This window comes from Geotrypetes seraphini, chromosome 15 (genome assembly GCF_902459505.1).
Source record: "Geotrypetes seraphini chromosome 15, aGeoSer1.1, whole genome shotgun sequence".
Taxonomy (NCBI): Eukaryota; Metazoa; Chordata; class Amphibia; order Gymnophiona; family Dermophiidae; genus Geotrypetes; species Geotrypetes seraphini.
This window is the reverse complement of record NC_047098.1, coordinates 965,968-986,139: the sequence shown is the minus strand read 5'-3', so window position 1 is coordinate 986,139 and position 20,172 is coordinate 965,968. Positions and strand designations below refer to the sequence as shown.

At 43.2% G+C, this 20,172-nt stretch overlaps 1 protein-coding gene across 3 annotated transcripts in view; it reads right to left on the bottom strand.

Annotated features, from left to right (window-relative positions):
* Positions 1 to 20,172, bottom strand: part of IGSF21 (immunoglobin superfamily member 21) — a 298,172-nt gene that overhangs the window by 53,498 nt on the left and 224,502 nt on the right. For all 3 annotated transcript variants that reach the window (XM_033921577.1, XM_033921576.1, XM_033921578.1), the window contains 2 exons: positions 15,114 to 15,229; positions 4,430 to 4,901 (listed from right to left, as the gene is read on the bottom strand). In XM_033921577.1, the coding sequence (XP_033777468.1) occupies positions 4,430 to 4,901; positions 15,114 to 15,229 (588 nt within the window). The remainder of the gene's footprint in view (positions 1 to 4,429; positions 4,902 to 15,113; positions 15,230 to 20,172) is intronic.

Sequence of the window (20,172 nt, the reverse complement as noted above, 5' to 3'; positions counted from 1 at the left end):
CAATTATTATAAATGAAAATAACACCGTTCAAAATAAAATACTATATAGTAAAAATACAGCCCTATAAAAACTTATAAAATATAGTAATTACACAATACAAATTGATTACACTAAAATAGATAAAAATAGTTTGTAGAACTGTTTAAACGAATGATCATAAAATAATAAAAACTGACTACAATAACAAATTTTCCCACAGTTCCCCCTCCCGCAACCTTTAAAGGGACAACTCCTTTCTTTCTCATGCTATTCTGGGGCTGACCTTCCCTTTTAGCATAATCAGTCACACCCCCATGCACTACTGCTGGCCAGGGAACACTCCCTCCCAATCCAGGGGATTTCATTTTAGGTATCTCTTTCCACCCTGCGTTCTAAACCCCTGTTAACCAAATGGGAAAAAAGCAATGGGGATGCCGGGACTGTGCCTTAATGACCACAACCCACTAATTAGCCTAGCCAATCAGGGGCTTCGCTGGGGACTAGCTAGAGGGAGATGGGCAGATATGATTCACAGTCCACCTTATCTTTTTCCTGTTTTGAGTGAGGAAGATCACAGGATTTGATAAATAACCCAGGTTGGACTGGGACATAGGAAATGAGCTAAGGACCTCACTGAACCAGGGGCCAAAATCAAGGATAACCATCAGGTCCCAGACAGTTACCATCAGGCAGCACTTTGGCTGACTGATAATAGGACCAGCTTTCCCTGAGGTCAGCACCATTTTGGAATACTTCTATGGAATCCATGTTTTCAAATACAGCACTGGCAGGGCAAAAGTGGCTGGGGATCGGATAAAATGTATACAGGGGGAGGAAGGCAGGTGCCCAGGTGGCAGTCTCCTTTATTGGAGATCTCTGTTATGAAGAGGAAATGACAGAGCACTTTGTAGAGATGATTGGATGGTGAGGAAGAGCAAAATAGAAACATTTTATGGTCTTTATCTGTTGTCAAGTTCCACATTTTTTTTAACAGTGGGAAGGAGGGAGGATCCTGCCGATTGAAAGGACTTTCTGCTACATTTATATGAAATTTAATGTGCTCGCTCTTGGCTTAGTTATGAATTCTGTGTTTCTTTGGAATAGTTCCTGTTCAGCTGGGGATTTGTGTATTTTCTGGCATGATGTACTGTAATCCTTTGACTGCAACAAGCTACGATTATATTTGTATTTACTTCATTACAAATTGATCCGAAAATTCCATACAAAAATTTATCTGCCATTTCTTTGCCCAGTTCCCTAGTCTTCCTGGGTCTCCCTGCACTTCCTTATAGTCAGCCCCTGGTGGAAAGTGTAGGTATCAGGTGACAGGGTTTCCAGCTACATAAAATGGGACTGGGCTGTTTCCCTGTACATGTCCTCAGCCTTCCCATGACCAGGCTGACCTGTTCTGCCTCCGGCCCCTCCCAGTTCCATCTTTAGCTCTGCCCTAGCCCCTCCCCCACAAACCTCCTCTCTTCTTCCCCGACAAGCTCCAGCTGCGTCTGGAGGATGTGTGTGACATCATCCAGATGCCCTCCAGATGTGGCCAGAGCTCGTCGGGACTTTCCAAAATCCAGACGAACTGCTGGGTTTTGGAAAGTCCATCTGGGACCCTGGACAGTCCTCTAAAGAGAGGACTTGTCCAGGTTTCCCCAGCCTTCTGGTAATCCTATCCATGCCCCAGGAAGAAGGGCAAGAGGCAGACTCTGAAATCTGCACTTCTGCCTACAGAAACAACATAGCAGGTCACCCCTCCAGCTCTATCACTCCATTACTGCCTCTTCTCTTTACACAAGAAACACATTAACCTTAATGGTGAATAAAGCATGAGACCAAAATGGCCCAATCTACATACAAACACCATTAGAAATGGGGTAATTCCATCACGGATGGCATTAAGAGCCACCTGTTCTCATACTGCAGACAAAAAAGATGGATAATTATTGAACTAACCCCTTTACCCCCTCCTGGCTCTGGCACTGGAGAGAGAAAGAATTGCTGTGTGCTTGGTTCACTCACAAATTACTTTCCAGCTTCAGGGAAAGGAATTATGTGCTGGGAAAAGAGAGGCGGCATCAATCCCGGAGGCAGGAATGGCGGCTCTGAGTTTCTATCATACAGCGCAACCGTCATTAAGGGTTGCAGAATTCATGCAAATACATTTCATTCTTAGTTTTGCTTAGCACAAGCCACAGGACTCTCTACACGTCCCATTCCTCTTTCTGACTAGAAGGCTTGGCTGAGTGAAATTAGAGAATTTAAGGCATTAAAGCCTCATTTTTTTCTTCTGTCAGCTGACTTTAATGTTGTGCAAGCAGAGTGAATAAAAGATTACATAGCAAGAGGGCGGCTAAGGGTTAAAACTGCTTCCTTTCAATTCTGAGGGAATAATGCATGAAAAATGAAAAATTCTCCTCACACTTCTGGTCAAAGAATACATAATAATCAGTGTTTGTGACGAATAATTAAAGTGTGGAATTCCTCAGTAGAATGGTAAAAGACCAACACTCAACTCAGTTCACGTTTCCTTCTTCCCCTGACCCCAGCAAGCAGAAGGTGAGAGAAGAGAGTTCATGCTGGGGGAGGGAGTAAGGAGGACAAATACTGTGAGGGGAAAGTTTGGGATGGATGCTGAGGGTGAAGAGGAGGAGAAGGCAAGTAGGTGGATGCTGGGGAAGGGACAAAGGAGGTGGGGGAGGTAGATGCTGAAGACGGGAGATTCACATAAACCTATCAGGCTCACCCAACAGCGGCATGCTGCTGCAGTAGCTGGCAGGGATTCCCAAGCCCCACCAGCTGAAGATCTCACCGAAGATGCCAGAAAGGCCTAGGTTCAACTTGGTCAAGCCAATCAGGGCCTTAGACGCCTCCCCCTTGTATCCCAGGATACAGAGGGAGGAGCCTAAGGCTCAGATGCCTAAGGCCCCTCCCAAGGGGTGGGACCTTAGGTGTCTGAGTCAATCAGGGCCTTAGGCCCCTCCCTGTGCATCACATGATGCACCAGGGAGGGAAAGGCCTGCCATTTTGGAGTGGCAGGCCTACGAGTGGGGCGGACTGAGCTGTCCTGCTCCAACATCTCTTAAAAGGTACGGGTGGGGGGTGGGGGATTCAGGGGTGGCAGGCGACAGCAGGGGACCTCCGGTGGCAGGAGGGAGTGGGCATCCCTCTTGCTATATTGCTGCCTCGGGGGGGGGGGGGAAGTCGCATTGGCAAGAGCATGTGGGCATCCCTCCTACCAATTTTCTTTTGCGATGGGGGGGTTCACCATGGCAGGAGGAAGTGGGCATTCCTCCTGTTGTTTTCACTGGCACGGGGGTGGAGGGGACGGTTTGTGGTGTGTTCGTCAGGGAGGGGGGGGCTCGCATCGGCTGGCCTGAAACTTCCTCTCCGACGTCAGAATTGACTGTTGGGGAGAAGGTTTCTGGGCCGGCCGTTGTGCAATCGCTGCACTCGCCTGGCCTGGCCCTGTTGCTGCGTCAGCGGTGGGAATCAGGGAGAGAGCCCAGGCTCTGTGATCGCCTGTCCCGTTGTCCCCACGCACAGCTTCGGGACGCTTTCTCTAAAAACGGGACTTTTCAGCGTCCCGAAGCTGTACGTGGGGACAATGGGACAGGGGATCTAAAAACAGGATTGTCCCATTGAAAACGGGCCGTATGGTCACATTAGATAAAGAGGACATTGGAGCTTTCGGAGGCCCAACACATTGTCTTCCAGTTCTTCCACAGCATCACTTAATGTAGTTAGCCCTTAAAGGATGCCTATTTATGAACGATATAAGTGCTACAACTGACTCAACATGCTATGATGAGACAGATACAAATGATTTTAAAGCTTGCTAACAGCACTTCACTTCAAGAAATAACAAGTGGAAACGTAGCCTAATGGTGAAAGTTGTGGACTGAGAATCAAGGGAGCTCAGTTTGAATCCTACCACAGCTCATATGACCCTCTATTACCAAGGTACAAGCTTAGATTGTGAATCCTCCAAGGACAGAAAAATACCCACTGTAAACCCACACAAACCCACCACTTTTGGGTTGAAGAAATCCAAGGGCCAAATATCATTTGGAGGGGAACATGCAGTAGTGAAGAAGTAAAGGAGCTGTGAGTCATCACCTCTGAAGACCTCTAAATACAGTATTTAGCTAAGGATAATAATGTACTGAAGAATAAAGCAAGCTATCCCAAGTAGGAAGAAGAACTTAATATTACCTCTGTACATATATCTGTTGAATGCCAACCAAAAGGACTAGAGATAATCTAAAGAAGAGTCACCCAAATGGTTTCCCACTCAGTTCCAAGCATGTTTATAACTCTGTGTTATCCATAAAGAAACAAGATCAGCCACAAACCTCAAAATACTTTGAATGGAATCACCCAATAAGAATGACAGGAAATGGCCTTGCAAACAGTCAGAAAATTAGAAGGGACAATAAATGTTTTTTTTACCTAGTATTATTTCAGACTGCATCGGCATGGAAAGAGCGGGGTGTTTCACTTCACAGCTGATCAATGCATCATTGTCCATTTGTGGATTAAGGGTCCAGGTAAGCATGGCCCTCACCTCTACTGTGCCATCGCTCATTGGAAGATGTGCGTGGTGGAAGAAATAGGCAGGATCCGTGCTGTGGACCCACCTGGGGAATTCACGGTTGACCACAGTCTCTGGGATCTCTTCTGTGGTTGGGCTTGACACAAGTCCTTTGTCAACAGTGAGACTCCATATAGGATCTTCTGTATAAGAACCATGTCCTCTCCCCTCCAGGTCCAGGAGAGACAGGGACTTTTGCATCTTAGTATCATCCATATCCCGGTTCAGAAGATTCCGAGAAGCCGGAACAATTTTCAACCCTGCTGCAGCCGCTGGTGGTTCCACCATTGGAATCACTTCAATTAACTCGCCATCTCTTTTAAAGTACACCTGGAAAGATAAATGCAGACACTTCCATTATAATGTCTGAATACATAAACAGAGGAAAGTATATGAGCCGTAGGTGAAATGGAGGGAAGGGTCGAGGCAATGAACTAAGGAGAAGACACAGAGTTTCATAGAGTGGTGTTCAGTCGAGTTCAACCAACAGAGAATAGTAAGGCTCTGATGCTTTCTCAGTAGGGATATGCACAGGTAAAATGTTTTCAGTTCATTTGAGGTTTCTCCCTCCTCCCCCCCATTTTGGAGTCTTCTTTAATGCACTTTAACTTGATTGAGCACCCAATAGATTTTTTTAAGGAGCTCTAATGTACATTCTTAATTCTAAGATATAACTGGGGGCAGTTCTCTTCCTCATACAGTTTCTACACTAGGGAGAAGGAGCCATTCTGGCGCTAAGAGAAAGAGGATGTGCAGGATTAATGGTTAGGAAGGATAATGGTCACAAGTAGAAGAGTTTGCGTGTTCATATTTGATATGCTGCCTTCAATAGTCATCAGGTGGCTTAATGAACTGATAAAAATAAGGAAAGCAGATACGACACATGAAGAATAAATTCATAACACCCGATTCTATATAGAAAGTAAAGGGAATGGCTCTTGACATATCGCTTTTTCTATGTATGGTTACAGTCAAAGTGATTTACATATTTTAGACAGGCACTTTGATACTTGGGGCAAGGAAGTGTTAAGTAACTTGGCCAGAATTTAACTCCTAACCTTAGGGTGCTCAGGGAACTGCTCGAACCACTGGGCAACTCTGCAGAGACTGTAATAGAGACATCCAGGTCAGGTTCGGTTGAAAAGGATCTGCTAACACAGAGTCTCTTCTAAAGTACCTACGGACGTGCATTGTGTATTTCTTGCATATGCAATGGGAGCAGCCATTTTACAAATACGCATGTTGGAAAAAATGAGTTGCCCCATTCCACAAATGAAGCTCAGAGAAACTGCGTTATTATAATCTGTGTAGAGAATGACACAGGGACAGATTTGTCCTGTACCCGCAGGAACTCAATTTCCCCGTCCCATCCCCATGAGTTTTGTCACTGTCCCTGTTCCTGCCCCGTTCCTGTAAGCTCTGCCTTAGCCACACAAGCCTTGAACACTTATGATTTTAAAGTGTTTGAGGGTTTTGCAGATGAGGACAGAACTTGCAGGAACGGGACAGGGACAGGAAAAGAACTCGTAGGGATTAGATGAGAAAATGAGTTCCTGTGGGAATGGGAAAAAAATTGTCCCCGTGTCATTCTCTAAATCTGCAGTTCTTTTGAGTGATTCATCTCAGCTTCCACTTTATATAGTATCCTTTGCTATACATGTTTGGTTTGATTGATTTTGTGGGATGGGATTGGTTATGGGATGAAAGTATTCATTTCACACGTGTAAATTCCACCAATGAAGAAGTGAGGATTCAATTTTAATTTGGCTTTGTTTTGTAAGTGGAAATAAACTACATAGGTTTTAGTAGAATGATTCTTTGAATCCCTCTTGTAAAGCTCTGGCTGAAACAAAGAATTTTTAGAAAACCCATGTGTAAATTATTGAGCTGGTGTAAAACCTGATGCCAAAATTTTTCCATTTGACTATCTTTGTAACTTTACTGGGACTAAAATTTACACATGAATTCTTTATTTAACAAAGTACACAACACAGAATCCAAACAAAGATTGTCCCATTCTTAACGCCTCTTGGTGCTTCTAAGGTTTATTGGTGGACCCAACAAGGGTTGTGTTTCGGTGTCAAATGTCTGCATCAGGGGTCAAAGTAACTTATATTGGAAAAGATTCAAAGACAAAGTACTAGGTGACACAGCTCCACAATATCGCCCAAAAATACAAAACTCTAGAGGGATCGATTTTGATCTTGCTCTTGGGGAGCCCACACCACTGCCAATCCACGCCCCCTTGAAATTTGTGTAGTGTGCCTTTCTGAAATCACCATTTACGGGTAAATGCCACTACTTCTAGGTGGATCTGGTCTAAAATAAAGGCCATGGTGTGATAATAATCCATTATTAGTGAAGGCAGTCAAACTTGCACACTATAGAATGAGAGGCACTCAGCATCGGAGCAGTGTGGATGCCCCAAATGGTTTTCTTAACATTAATTACTACTGCGTTGGAAGTCTGGAAATTTGAGGCTTAAACATCACTTTGGATGTAGTAGAAACCTTTAACAAGGTCAGCCCTAGAGTGTCAGGTGTAGATTGCATTCATCTATGAAGACTCAGGTCTCCTCCCCACCCCCTCATTTGCAGTGGATTGATGGAGGAAACCACCTGCTGAAACGTGGGCAGTTTGACATAAAACGTAGGTTCCCAACACACTGGAAGTGTGGTCCGAGGGGTACATGAGATACACTGGCTGCCCATGAAGGCAAGGGTTATTTTTAAGTTTGTTTGCCTTTGCTTCAAAACCATAACAGGTTCATCCCCAATCTATCTATCTCATCATTTCTACTTTCCAGGCACAACTTGTACACGTAGCGCCTACTTGATCGCTTTCCCATCCTTGAAGGGCTGTATCTACAAGAGATTCCTCGATAGAACATTATCATTCCAAGCAGACAAATGGAATAAATGTTTAACCAACTTTATCTCAAATGCTCTTTCTTACCAAACTTTTAGGAAGTCAAATCAAAACTTATCTCTTTGACAAATTTCTCTGACTCCATTTCTGCCATGATGTACTTCTAAAACACTTGCAGGAAAAATTGATTAATCTTACCATGCTAATGTAATTTGAAAGTTTTTTTGTAATATCGCTGTCTGTATATAGTCTCTTCCTCTGTAACCCACTAAGAACTGTTTGTGGCATTGCGGTATATAAAAATAAAGTTATTATTATTTCAGCAGGGGGTACATGACGCCCGCCAAGACAAAAAACCAGCTAAATGTAAGTGCTGGTTTTCTACCATTGCTGGTCACTGCCTTGTTGCTCCCTTTGCCTCCCTCTTACAGCCTGTCATTAATGATTCTCTTCCTTTCTTCCCTTCTCTTCACCCCCAGGTCTGGCATCTCTCTTCTGTGCTCCTTCCCCCAACTGTCCTAAGCTCAAACTTGCCTTTAGTGGCAGTATTTACTACAGGCTGCCTTGGCCATTCTAGGGCTTCACTCTGTCATGTCCCACCCCTTCCTTTTCCATTTCCTGCTTAGGTAAGACCCGGCAGAGGGAAGACCCCTTAGTGGCCAGAGACAGCCTGTGGTAAACACTGCCAATGTCGGTGGTGATGCTGATGTTAGCAAGTTAGAACTCAGGACTGTGGGGGAGGGATGAAGACTATGAGAGAAGTTGGACTTCAGGGAATGAAGGGAAAGAAGTGATGCTAGCCAAGGGAAGGAAGGAAGGGAAGAGCAGAGAGAGATTTTCTGGGCCCTAAGGGATAGAAGTGAGAGACTCCAGACCCCAAGAGATGGAGGAAAGAAAACGGAAGAGATGCAAAGGGAGAGAAAGGGAAATATGATGAATCAGATGAGATGGAGAGAAGATAAGGAGAGAAATGCTTATCCCAATGGTGAAGGAAGAGAAGCAATAGATGGGGAGGGGAACAGGAAGGAGGGAAGAGAAGGCAAGATGCTAGACTAAATGGGGGATGGGGGAAGATAGGAAAGATACTACATCATATTGGGGAGGGATGGGAGAAGCTGAACACATGGAGGGATAGAGTAATAGAAAGGCACAGGGGGAGCATAGGAAGACCAACAGAAGAGATGCTGGGAATGGGAAGACAGGGACAGAGAGAGGGGAGATGCTGAACATAAAGGCAGACAGGGACAGAGGAAAAGGAAATGAGGAGCAAGAAGAAAGACAGGTACACAGAGGAGGGAGATGAATAAGGGACATGAAGAGAGAAGAAATGTCAAATGAACAAGATACCCTGGCAAAAGGCAGAAGAGGAGAAAGAGAAAAGCACACACGAGTTTGGAACCACTGTGATTACAAAAATCCAAGGACCAGACAACAAAGGTAGGAGACGTAATTTTATTTTCTTTATCACAATTAGAATGTGTCAGTTTTTGGAAATGTACATCTGCTAGAGCTGGTGTTAGAGTGAAATATAATATCCAGAGTTTAAGTGGGCTGACTATACTCCCTGTAAGTTGTGAAAATGTTTCTACTTCGGAGTCATTACTATATGTTCTTTAGTTCTAATTTTCATTTGGTATGTGCATAGAAAGGTACCTTAGTTCATTTGGGCCTATTTATTTAAAAAAATATTAAAAAATCAAGCACAACAACAAAGCCAAAATGAAAAATAAAACACAAAACAAACGTGGAGAAATTGCTCATAGCAACCAATCAAGTTCCATCTTTTATTCTCTGGAAAAATGAAACAAGAAATCGGATTGGTCACGTTTGTGGAGACCTTTCTCTCCTCTTGTTTTTATAAATAGGCCCCGTCTAAGGACTCCTTTTATAAAACCACTGGCACTGCTCCTGCGGTAAATGCACAGAAGCCCTTAGGAACTGAGTGTGCTTCAGTGTCCGGACCTCAGAGTTTATTGTCACTCAGGTTGTAAGAACACCACACCATCTATCAAGTGGCCAAACTGTTAAATGTGAGTGAAATAGAAGAGGTCATGCCAACTACTGATCAGAGCTCTGGGGTACTCGGTTGTAGGGAGAGACTGAGAGGGATCTGGGCCCCATCTCCAAGGCTCTTTCTTCCCTCACCTCTACTCATTTCAGTCTCTTTCCTCCCCCTTCACCCTTTCTTCATGCCACCCACCATGGCTATCATCTTTTCCTCTTTCTCTCCCTCCATCCCCTGCCCCCAGTCTACCTTAAATGGCGTCTTCCATGAGGTTTCCGGCAGTGGCAGCAGTTCAGAAATGCTTAGAGTCTCTCTTCTACTGCCAACTGCTCCTCTGACACAATGTCTAGTTTACGCAGAGGCGGTTCACATCAGAAAAGAGACTCTAAGCAGGTCTCCAGCAGCATTTCAGAACTGCTGCTATTGCTGGGCACCTCCAGGAAGACATCGCTTATGCTGGATTGCAGAAAATGGGAGGGACTGGGCTCTCGGTTGCTCTGGGCCATCGGGTGCTGCCAGGTTGCCCAAACAGCCAGTCCACCCCTGCTCTGTTGAAATTTGTTTGATTTAGGAAGTACTTGACTTGAAGAAGAGTCTTTCGGAGGTCACCACAGGCATTCACTTGGCACAGAGGCCAGAGCTGTCCGCATAGATACATGAACTTGTCATAATTTCAGATGAATCCACAAGGTGTTGTGTGAAGAGGGAGCTTTGTTCAGTACCAGAAATCTATGGTTTTCTCTGAACTGTCAAACTATTATATATCAATTCTCCAACACTACTGCTCAGAGAATGAATAATTTTGAAATCTGCCAGTTTGTCAAATGAGGAAGATTTGAAGTCATTAACTGTTAGCAGAGTCACTGGAAGTCATTTTTCACTTCTCATCTGCCGTGTACAGGCCACTGGGTGAAGTCTACTGATGCTGTAACACTCATGAGAATTTCTTTAAAGCATAGGAACAAACGTAAAGCTTTCAATCAAATCTGGTGGTTGATTTAAAACAACATTACTCGCACTTTTAGAGACTCATTGATAAATGAGTGAATTTAGTTCATTGGCAAGTCCTGAATGCTTTGCTGGTTGGGAAATATTTCCCTGACATCAGAATTCTTCAGGAGTTACTGAGACCCTACAGGTCCCTTCTTCACAGTTGGTCTGAAAATATCTCTGGCAGACACTACCACATCTCAAAAACTTACAAAGAATCCACTACAGGGCCAATATCCACCCATGGAGGTAAACGGCTTCCAGGCCCAGGCTGACATTCCGGGAGAAGGGAGGGAGGTTGGCGTCCGGGGCAGTGTGGCCCCTGCCCGCTTCTTAAATGTTCACGGCATGAGCAGGATCTTCCACCCGCTGCTCGTGCCAGCCTCAGCTTCCTTATGACATCACGTTCTAGTCCTGTGATGAGGCAGCGGGTGGAATATGCTACTCGTGTTGGCAAACGTTTAAAGAAGTATGTGGGAAGGGAGTCGAAGAGGAGGTAAGGCATGGCGCCCCCGAGAAGACAGTGCATGGGGTGGTCTGTACCTGCCTCCCTTACCACGCCACTGCGTCTGCCAACTTGGAATTTAAATGGACACCAGACAATATTCAAACTGGTGTCCAGTTAAGTCGTGGCATACAATTAGGAAAATCGCCAGTCACCAAGTTGACCTTCTACCCCCAGCCCACCCCTAACCTAGCTGGATGGGGAATGGCTGGTTAGTGGATATAGTCAGTGAGATTAACTGGTTGTGCTAAGTCGGTTGGGGGGGGGGAGGAGGGTTAATTGAGCAACAGCCTCTTCTGCCCAGTAAAATCCTTCTGAATATGGACCTCTAGAGATTTATCAACTACCCTGCACAGTTCTTTCTTTTTATTTAAGCAGCACAAGGGTAGGCTAAGAAAAGGAATCACATATTTATAATAAATTGTAATAATTTGCAATCAAAACAGGAAGCTGCAGTCAGGTGGCACTCACTGGATTATGAAAGCATGCAGTTATATGACGCTGAGGTTACATGGTACATCCTGGATTATGAAAACGTGCTCCAATATGGCACTCCCTGAATTGCAAAAATATGATCCTAAATAATTCTGCTATAAAATGAACTCAGGCAGACTTTTGTGCACTCTGTATTTTCTCTCTTGCTTCCCCAGCTGTTATAATAAATAGGAGTTTCCCCTGGTATAAATCTACTAGGCTCTTTTCTTATTTGAACAGAGAACACCAACAACAAACCACAAATAAGCCATTCTACCCGTGATTTTTGTACATTGGCAAGACACAACCAATCCAAATATCCTGTAATCACCTTTCTCCAAAAACCAACCACTGCTCCCCCTCTTACTTTTCTTAGAGTTCTTCCTTTTTACTCCTTCTGTTTTCCTCTTCCCTCTCTCCATGATCCCTTAAGTCTCCTTATTCCTCCCCAACACCATCCCACAAATACTGACCATACACATCTAGAGAAAAGTGCCAGAGAAGGGATCTAGGAGACAGGTTCTCGTGACATGTGTCTGTCCTGCATTACGAGAGCAAGTGCATATTATGTTGCTCAGTTTGTGTGGAAGATCTTGGATTGCAGTCTTGTGTTATTCATTGTTTTATGCTGGGGATCCTGGTAGCAAATGTGTCCACCAATTTTGTCCTGTCTAGAGACGACACCCGGAGTATGAGAAGAGTTCTGAAACTCTATAAGGGAGCTTAAAAAAAATCTAGTGCAGAACAACTCAGCTAACTAGGGAACCAGAACATTCCTTGTCTGTGGAAAGAGCAGAAGAGCGTGGAACATTTCGCTGGGATAAGAGGAGACTGAGGTGTGACAGATTCTTGCCCATAATTATTTGCCACTTCACTACGTCTGTCATTTACACAATATGGTAATACCATACTGAGTAATAAGAGAAAGATAATAGGACATAATCTGAAAGTGAATGTTAAGGAAGAGCCGTTTAATTGGGTCATGGAAACTCATGAGCACACAGATTATTAATGCATCGATTTTGCTGCTTTTTTGACTATTGTATTGTGAACGGGCACTTGGAGACATTTTTGTTTGGTGATATAAAAAGAATGAAATAAAGATCTAAGGAGAATTTATTGTCATTTCCAGGAAACTCTGGGTCCAAGTAACCATCCTGTCTAACCAACTGCCCCACTTCCAAAGGAATGCTACCAACAGACTTAGCCCTTGCAGCCATGGGGGGAGGGGGGAGGGCAACAGAGCACATAAGCCAAATAAGCAGAAGGCGCCTATTTTAAGAGAGCCTATATTAGTGGGTGGGTGTCTGCACTAAGGAGGTCCCTAAACTAGATTCACTAGTGAACACATTTGCTCCCACGGCATCTAGGGCTTGAAGTTTAAAGCGACTTAACGAGCCAGAAATGCCTCCTGTTCAGTTAAATCACTCGTGCACGGCTATCTGCTGACACTGAGCGGCATTTAACCAGTTAAAACCACTGACCTCTACACTGAAAGGTTGGGGGCAGGGCTGGCACTTACACACTTAAGTCCTGTGATCGAATCGGATGGCATAAAACTCGGTCCTCTCTTTATGTGGAGTCACTTTGGTGGTTAAGGCCAGCGTCATTGTGAACAGCTGCCTTACAAGCGCCTTAATCACGCAACGGTCCCATTTAGAAAATCACGCCTCTAGCAAAGGTAGCAAAGGTTTCCTAGGCCTACCTTTGACATGAATCACGCCTGGGCGCCTAACGCCACTTCCACTATTAGCCACACCTACAGTGGCTTTAGGCGCCTTAAAGCAACTATCGAGGCCATGATTCTGGAGCCAGTTTTTTAGGTAAGAACATAAGAATAGCCTTACTGGGTCAGACCAATGGTCCATCCAGCCCAGTATCCCGTCTTCGCGGAGGCCAATCCAAGTCACAAGTACATGTCAAAAACCCAAATAGTAACAGCAGACTTGTCCAAACCTTTTTTCAAACTGCTCTTACCACATCCTCTGGCAACACGTTCCAGAGCTTAACTATTCTCTCAGTGAAAAAATATTTCCTGCTATTGTTTTTAAAAGTATTACTCTGTAACTTCGAGTGGCCCCTAGTCTTTGTAAATCTTGATGCAGTACAAAAATCAATCCACTTGTACCCATTCTACACCACTCAGGATTTTGTAGACTTCAATCATATCTCCCCAGAATGATGCACCAGAAACATCATCCACATACACAGCTTGTAAATGGAGATCTGTTGTAATTGAGACTGTTGAGTGAGCAAAATACACCCGCCTTTAAAAGGCTCCTTTCCCAATCATTGCACAGTGATCAATATCGATAACAGTTCACTTAGCTAAAGCACTTAACTTGTGTATTAGGTGAGTGAACATTTCTTTTAATCTTCCATTTGAGCTCAGGGTCCTGACGCGTTTCGCATTTTGCTGCTTCAGAGAACCCTGGTAAGTTTTTTAGGTGCCTTAAACATCAGTTTAAAACATCGTTTAAATGCTATTTTTCACTTAGCTTGGATGTCTAAAAAACCAGAGAATCCAGGCCTAGAATAAAAGATCAAAGATGTCTCCAGCACTGCTCTAAAATGAATTACCAGCCATCACGGACTTGATCAGGCCTCTCACTGGCTTCCAATCCCTCATGGTCTAAGATACAAGACCCCACTGATTGTCTTTAAGATACACTCTACAGAAACTCCTCTCTTCCTCTTCAGACATTTGACACCCTATTGCCCTTCCTGTTATCTTAGGTCCGCTAACCAAAAACCACCTCGTCATTCCCACCTTTCGTGAAATCTTCTCTGTCACCACCCGCTGTGCCATGTTTTCTGTCCAGGGTCCAGAAATATGGAACCTCCCCCCAATCTAAGACTACAAACTTTCCTTGAGAAATTCTGAAAACTTTTCTCCGACCCTTTCTCCACTTCCTCTTCCTATAATGGCAGCTGGACAGACTGACCTCATGTCTCCTCCCACTTCTCCATCCTATAACGTCTTGAGCTGCCACACTTCCCTTCCCTTTTTAATTGACAGTGTAAGCCGCTTAGATGTGTATCACAATATGAGGGATAATAAATCCTAATAAAACTTGGAAAGTGCCAAATATGGTACTTAACTACATAAGAGACAGCCAGCTGAACAGATCTGGATATCGAATGCAGTGCCTGGAAATGGCCCAACATTGGATATCTGGGAATAAGGCCAGCAGAGTCCAAAAAAACCCAACAACCCCACTCACTGCTATTGGCTGAATATTTACTCCATACCAACATTTTAGAAGTATTCAGGTACATCAAGCCCTCCACCCCACCCCCAGCTCTGCTCAGACTAAGCACTTAAGAACATAAGAATAGCCTTACTGGGTCAGACCAATGGTCCATCTAGCCCAGTATCCTGTCTTCGCAGAGGCCAATCCAAGTCAGAAGTACCTGTCAAAAACCCAAATAGTAGCAGCATCCCATGCCACCCATCCAACAGAAAACTATGGACCTATCCTGTCATTGGTATGAGCTTGTATAATTTCCAGAGAGACTCCATATGGAAAACTCACTGCTCATGTCCGAAATACTTTCTAGGATCACCCACATTGTGTCATAATCAGTAAGCTCTGCTCATTTTGACTTCTTTAGAGTCCCAGTAAAATCCATTCACAGTGTTTCTCTTGTGTGGGTTTTCACATGATTTGAATGTTTCCCTCAGGTTCGACAGACTCACCATTGGAGCAGGTTTCCCTCCTGACACAATACAGACCAGCGTGAAGTTCTGGGCCTGGTAGCGACTGAAGGGCGCAGGTGACTCTGCTGCAATCACCGAAATGGAGTTGGGTGGAGCTGTAAAAGAAATGCACAAATGGTGAGACTACAACCATTTACTGCATCTATCAATTGAAGAGCACCATGTCTTAATCACTGACGCCAGGAGCCCTGTTACATTCCAGAAGAGATTATATAACAGAACATTCATTTTGATTTCCCTCTCTCCCAGAAAGCTCAGGGCAGATAGCAAAAGAACACACAGATTCTGAGAACGAGCTAACAGAAAAACTGGGAAGGTAACAGAATAACAGGAGGACCTAGGTACAATATTAAAGGCTAACAAGTTATCATCTTGTAGACCATCTTAAATTGACAGTGTTCCACACAGATGTCTGATAAATAAACTGAGTGCCCTTGGGATGGATCTCAAAGTGACGGGCTGGGTCAGGAACTGGTTGAGTGGAAGGTGACAGAAGGTAGTGATCAATGGAGATCGCTCTGAGGAAAGGGATGTTACCAGTGGTGTGCCTCAAGGTTCTGTTCCTGGGCCTGTTCTTTTTAACATCTTTATAAATTATATTGCTGAAGGGTTGTCGGGTAAGATTTGCCTCTTTGCAGATGATACCAAAATCTGCAATAGAGTAGATATGCTGGATGGTGTGAATAACATGAAGAAAGACCTGGTAAAGCTTGAAGAATGGTCTGAAATTTGGCAGCTAAAATTTAATGCTAAGAAATGCAAGGTCATGCATTTGGGCTGCAAAAACCCGAGGGAATAGTACATATTAGGGAGTGAAGAACTTATGTGCACGACGGAAGAGCGGGACTTGGGTGTGATTGTATGTGATGATCTTAAGGTGGCCAAATAGGTTGAAAAGGTGACAGCAAAAGCTAGAAGGATTCTTGGTTGCTTAGGGAGAGGTATGGCCAGTAGGAAAAAGGAGGTATTGATGTCTTTGTATACGATTTGAAGCTGCTGTTTTTAAAATCTTAGTTCAGTCACTACTCTTGAGTTTACTAGATTACTGTAATATTGTTTATTTGATGAGCACTAAGAAGAACATGGCTAGATTGACCTTGATTCAGAACATGGCAGTGAGATTAGTTTTGGGTTTGAGGAAATATGACCATGTGACACCTTATTATCGTGAGCTGCATTGGCTTCCTGTTGAGGCCCGGGTGATCTTTAAGTTGGGATGTCTATGTTATAAAGCTGCCTTTGGAGCAGCTCCATCATACCTGGTCGACAGGTTCCCCATAGTCTCACATAAAAATAGCAGAAAATTTCATGCCCTTTTTTATGTTTCTGTCAGTTAAAGGCTGCAAAAGTAAGAAATATCACGAGCATATTCTTTCCTATCAAGCAGCTCTTCACGATAAAGATTTCCGACCACAGTTGCTTAAGTCCAGTTCTTATGAACACTTTAGAAAGCTGCTGAAAACCTTTCTCTTTTCAAAATTCCTGATCAATTAGATCTCTCGTTACTTTCTAAAACATAATTTGTATTTTTCATTGCATAATCTTTTGTTAACTGCATTGAAATTATGGCTATGCGGCCTAGAAATTTGTGTTATGTTATGCATAGGATCTAGGTACAAGGTGAGGCTATTATGTACAGAGAGGAATCAGGTGGAGCACGGGAAGACATAGTTTAGGGGTGGAGACTGTGGAAAAAGAGAGAGCATAGCAGGGCACTTCAGTTCTGTCCCACTGCTGTACACTGATCCCCAGAGTCTCAAAACTTTAACATGGTCACTAAACTGGTTTCCAGACGGTTTTGCCTGCATGCAATTTAGCGGCGGATTATCAAAACAACTTATCTCGGTTGTTTGCGAGCTTTCTAGCAGTCTCTGACACAGCTATGCAAATGGGCACGCCGGTGGATTCTTAAAACTTATTGAGCCATTCTCCAAAAGGCTTATTATTTCAGAAAGGCTTTTGACTGTGAATCCTATCCCGGAATAAACAAAACAAAAACAACTTTATCCCCTTAACCTCTTGTGTTTTTCCTTTGATTTATTAATTTCCCCGTTCCCTTATAAATATTCTAACTCATCCCTTCCCTGAATATCATTTTGTCCCAGTTTGTTTACAGTATCGGTCTTTCCCCGTCTGTTTTTTTTAATAAAAATCTTGTACCCGCTATTTTTAACTTTGTTAACCGCCTTGATTTGACTACAATTGTTAAGAAATGCAGTATATGAAATAAACGAACTGTAATCAAAATGACTAAACTTATTATAAAAAGCTCATTCTCAGCCACTACTAACAGCCGGGCTGACAAAGCCTGGACTTGATCTCTCTCTGCTAATAATAATAATAATTATAACAGTTTATATACCGCAATACCGTTAAGTTCTATGCGGTTAATATATAAAAGGGTGGAACTGCCGGTATTCTATAACCTGTGCGCAGTTTTGTATGGTAAGTGCAGAAAAGTGCAGACAATTTATAGACTTATGGCAGTGGGATCTCTTAGGGAGACGAGGAGATAGTGGATGCTGTGGATGATCAGATTGGATGGGCCATTTGGCCCTTTTCTACTATAATGCTTCTATGTAGTTAACCAGAGTCTCACAACACACAGGTGGGAGATCAATTTGCTACATAGTAACCTAGCAGATAAAGATCTGAATGGTCTATCCATAAGAACATTCAGCACAGTATCCCGTCCTCACAAAGGCCAATCCAAGTCACAAGTACCTGGCAAAAACCCAAATAGGAGCAGCATTCCATGTCACAGATCCAGGGCAAGAAGTATCCTCCCCCATGCCTTTCTCAACAGCTGACTATGGACTTTCCCTCCAGGAACTTGTCCAAACCTTTTTTAAAACCAGCTACATGAACCGCTCTTACCACATCCTCTGGAAACTATTCTCTGAATGAAAAAGTATTCCCTAGACTTTGTAAATTTAGATGCAGTAAAAAATCAATCCAACAAAGAAAAATGGGGAGACCCAATGATCCACAGTGAGAACAATCCACCAATGAAAACATAAACAAAAACTGTGGAGACAAATGTTCTGGAGATAATTTATTAAACACTGACATATAAAACCATGAAAATTAAATTAAAAAAGTACAATGCTAAAAAATACTGTGATAAAAATCCAACTGGACCCTACACGGTCCATGTTTCGACGAACACGCCTTCCTCAGGGGTCCTAAAAGGAAGAGGTAATGATGAATAACGATAAAGAGAAAGATAAAAAATGAAAAAATAGAAAGATAAGAAGTGACTGTGAAGCCAATCTGGAGCATGCATATTAGTGTCTATACTTGACTGCAAGATAAAACAAGTGAGCCAAGTGTGACATGCTTTATACAGAGGCTTGAAACATCGACAAGAGCCATGAGAGGAAAAGTGCCCTAGGTGTGTATTAGAGTATAAACTTAAGCATAGGAATCTATAAGGTGCCTAAGAGAAGCCATAAGAATGAAAAAGTTAATAGAATGAAGAAACCTATCTCCCCTTCCATGCTGAAGAGCCCCAACCTCTTTAGTCTTTCCTCATATGGAGAAGTTCCATCCCCTTTATCATGGTCGCTCTTCTTTGAACCTTTTCTAGTGCCGTTATATCTTTTTTTGAGATAAGGAGACCAGCACTGGGCGCAATACTCAAGGTGAGGTCGCACCACTGAGCAATACAGATGCCTTATAACATTCTTAGTCTTGCTCACCATCCCTTTTCTAATCATTCCTAGCATCTTGTTTGCTTTCTTAGCTGCCGCTGCACATCAGATGGAAGGTTTCAGCATATTGTCCACGATGAGCATCCACTCCCAAGGTGGACCCTAGTATCCGATAACTATGATTTGGATTATTCTTCCCAATGTGCATGACTGCATTTGTCCACATTAAATTTCATCTGCCATTTCAACGCCCAGTCTTCCAGTTTCCTAAGGTCTTCCTGCAGTTTTTCACAGTCCACCTACGTTTTAACAACTTTGAACAATTTAGTATCATCTGCAAATTTAATTATCTCACTCGTAGTTCCAATTTCCAGATCATTTATAAATAAGTTAAATAGCACCGGTCCCAGTACTGATCACTGCGGCATGCCATTATTTACCCTCCTTCACTGAGAAAAATGACCATTTAACCCTATCCTCTCTTTTGTGTCTGATTATGTGAGGTTCGATCGGGAGCATGGAATCTAATCTAATCTAATCCTTCCGGGTCATCTTCTAAATTAGAAGCTCAACTCGGTTTACATAAAGATACTTGATGAAATAAAAGGATCAGATCTAAATAGCGGTTGTAATATCTACATCCTTAGTAACAATCATTTTTAAAACGTGTTTATACAGATTTTCTAAAGATTGGGAGAAATGGAAGAATTATAATCTCAACAGCAAATTCATTCCAAATAGATGTAAAAACATATGCAAAAGATCGAGAAATATAACCCAGAGATTACTACTCCTTGGGTTTGGCCTGCTTACTAGGGACCTGGATGGGCCACTGGGCTTGATGGACCTTTGGGTCTGACCCAGTGAGGCTATTCTTAGGTTCCCATGTTGCAATCATATTTTTCTCCCTGTTTCATTGCATCTTGCCTGCTGTAACATATTCCGCTCCACTCCAAAGCCCACTTTTTTTTCCACATTAATTGCAAGATTTAAATATTCATAGTAACAGTAAAGCAATTGGAAACAATGTAATTAAACAACAAGGCAGGGGAAGGTGTGTGTTAACAGGAGATAAGGTTTGTCTTGGGGGCAGCTCAGCTCTCCACCACTGGCGACCGCTGGAGTATGTTATCTATTCTCAGCACAAACCCTGCAGCTAGGAAAAAAAGACGAACCCGAGGAATACAGTGAAAAGAGGCGTTCGAACAGAGGGCATTGTGCAAGAAGCTTCCGGAAGCCATACAGAATGCTTATATTTTGCTTGTGTTAATATCTAAATTGTAAATGTTATACAAGCCTTGAACTAGTCAGAGATTCTTCTGCTGGGTTGTACAGTTTCTATAGCAGTGGTGTACAAAAGCCCTTTTGCAGCTCACAATCTAGTC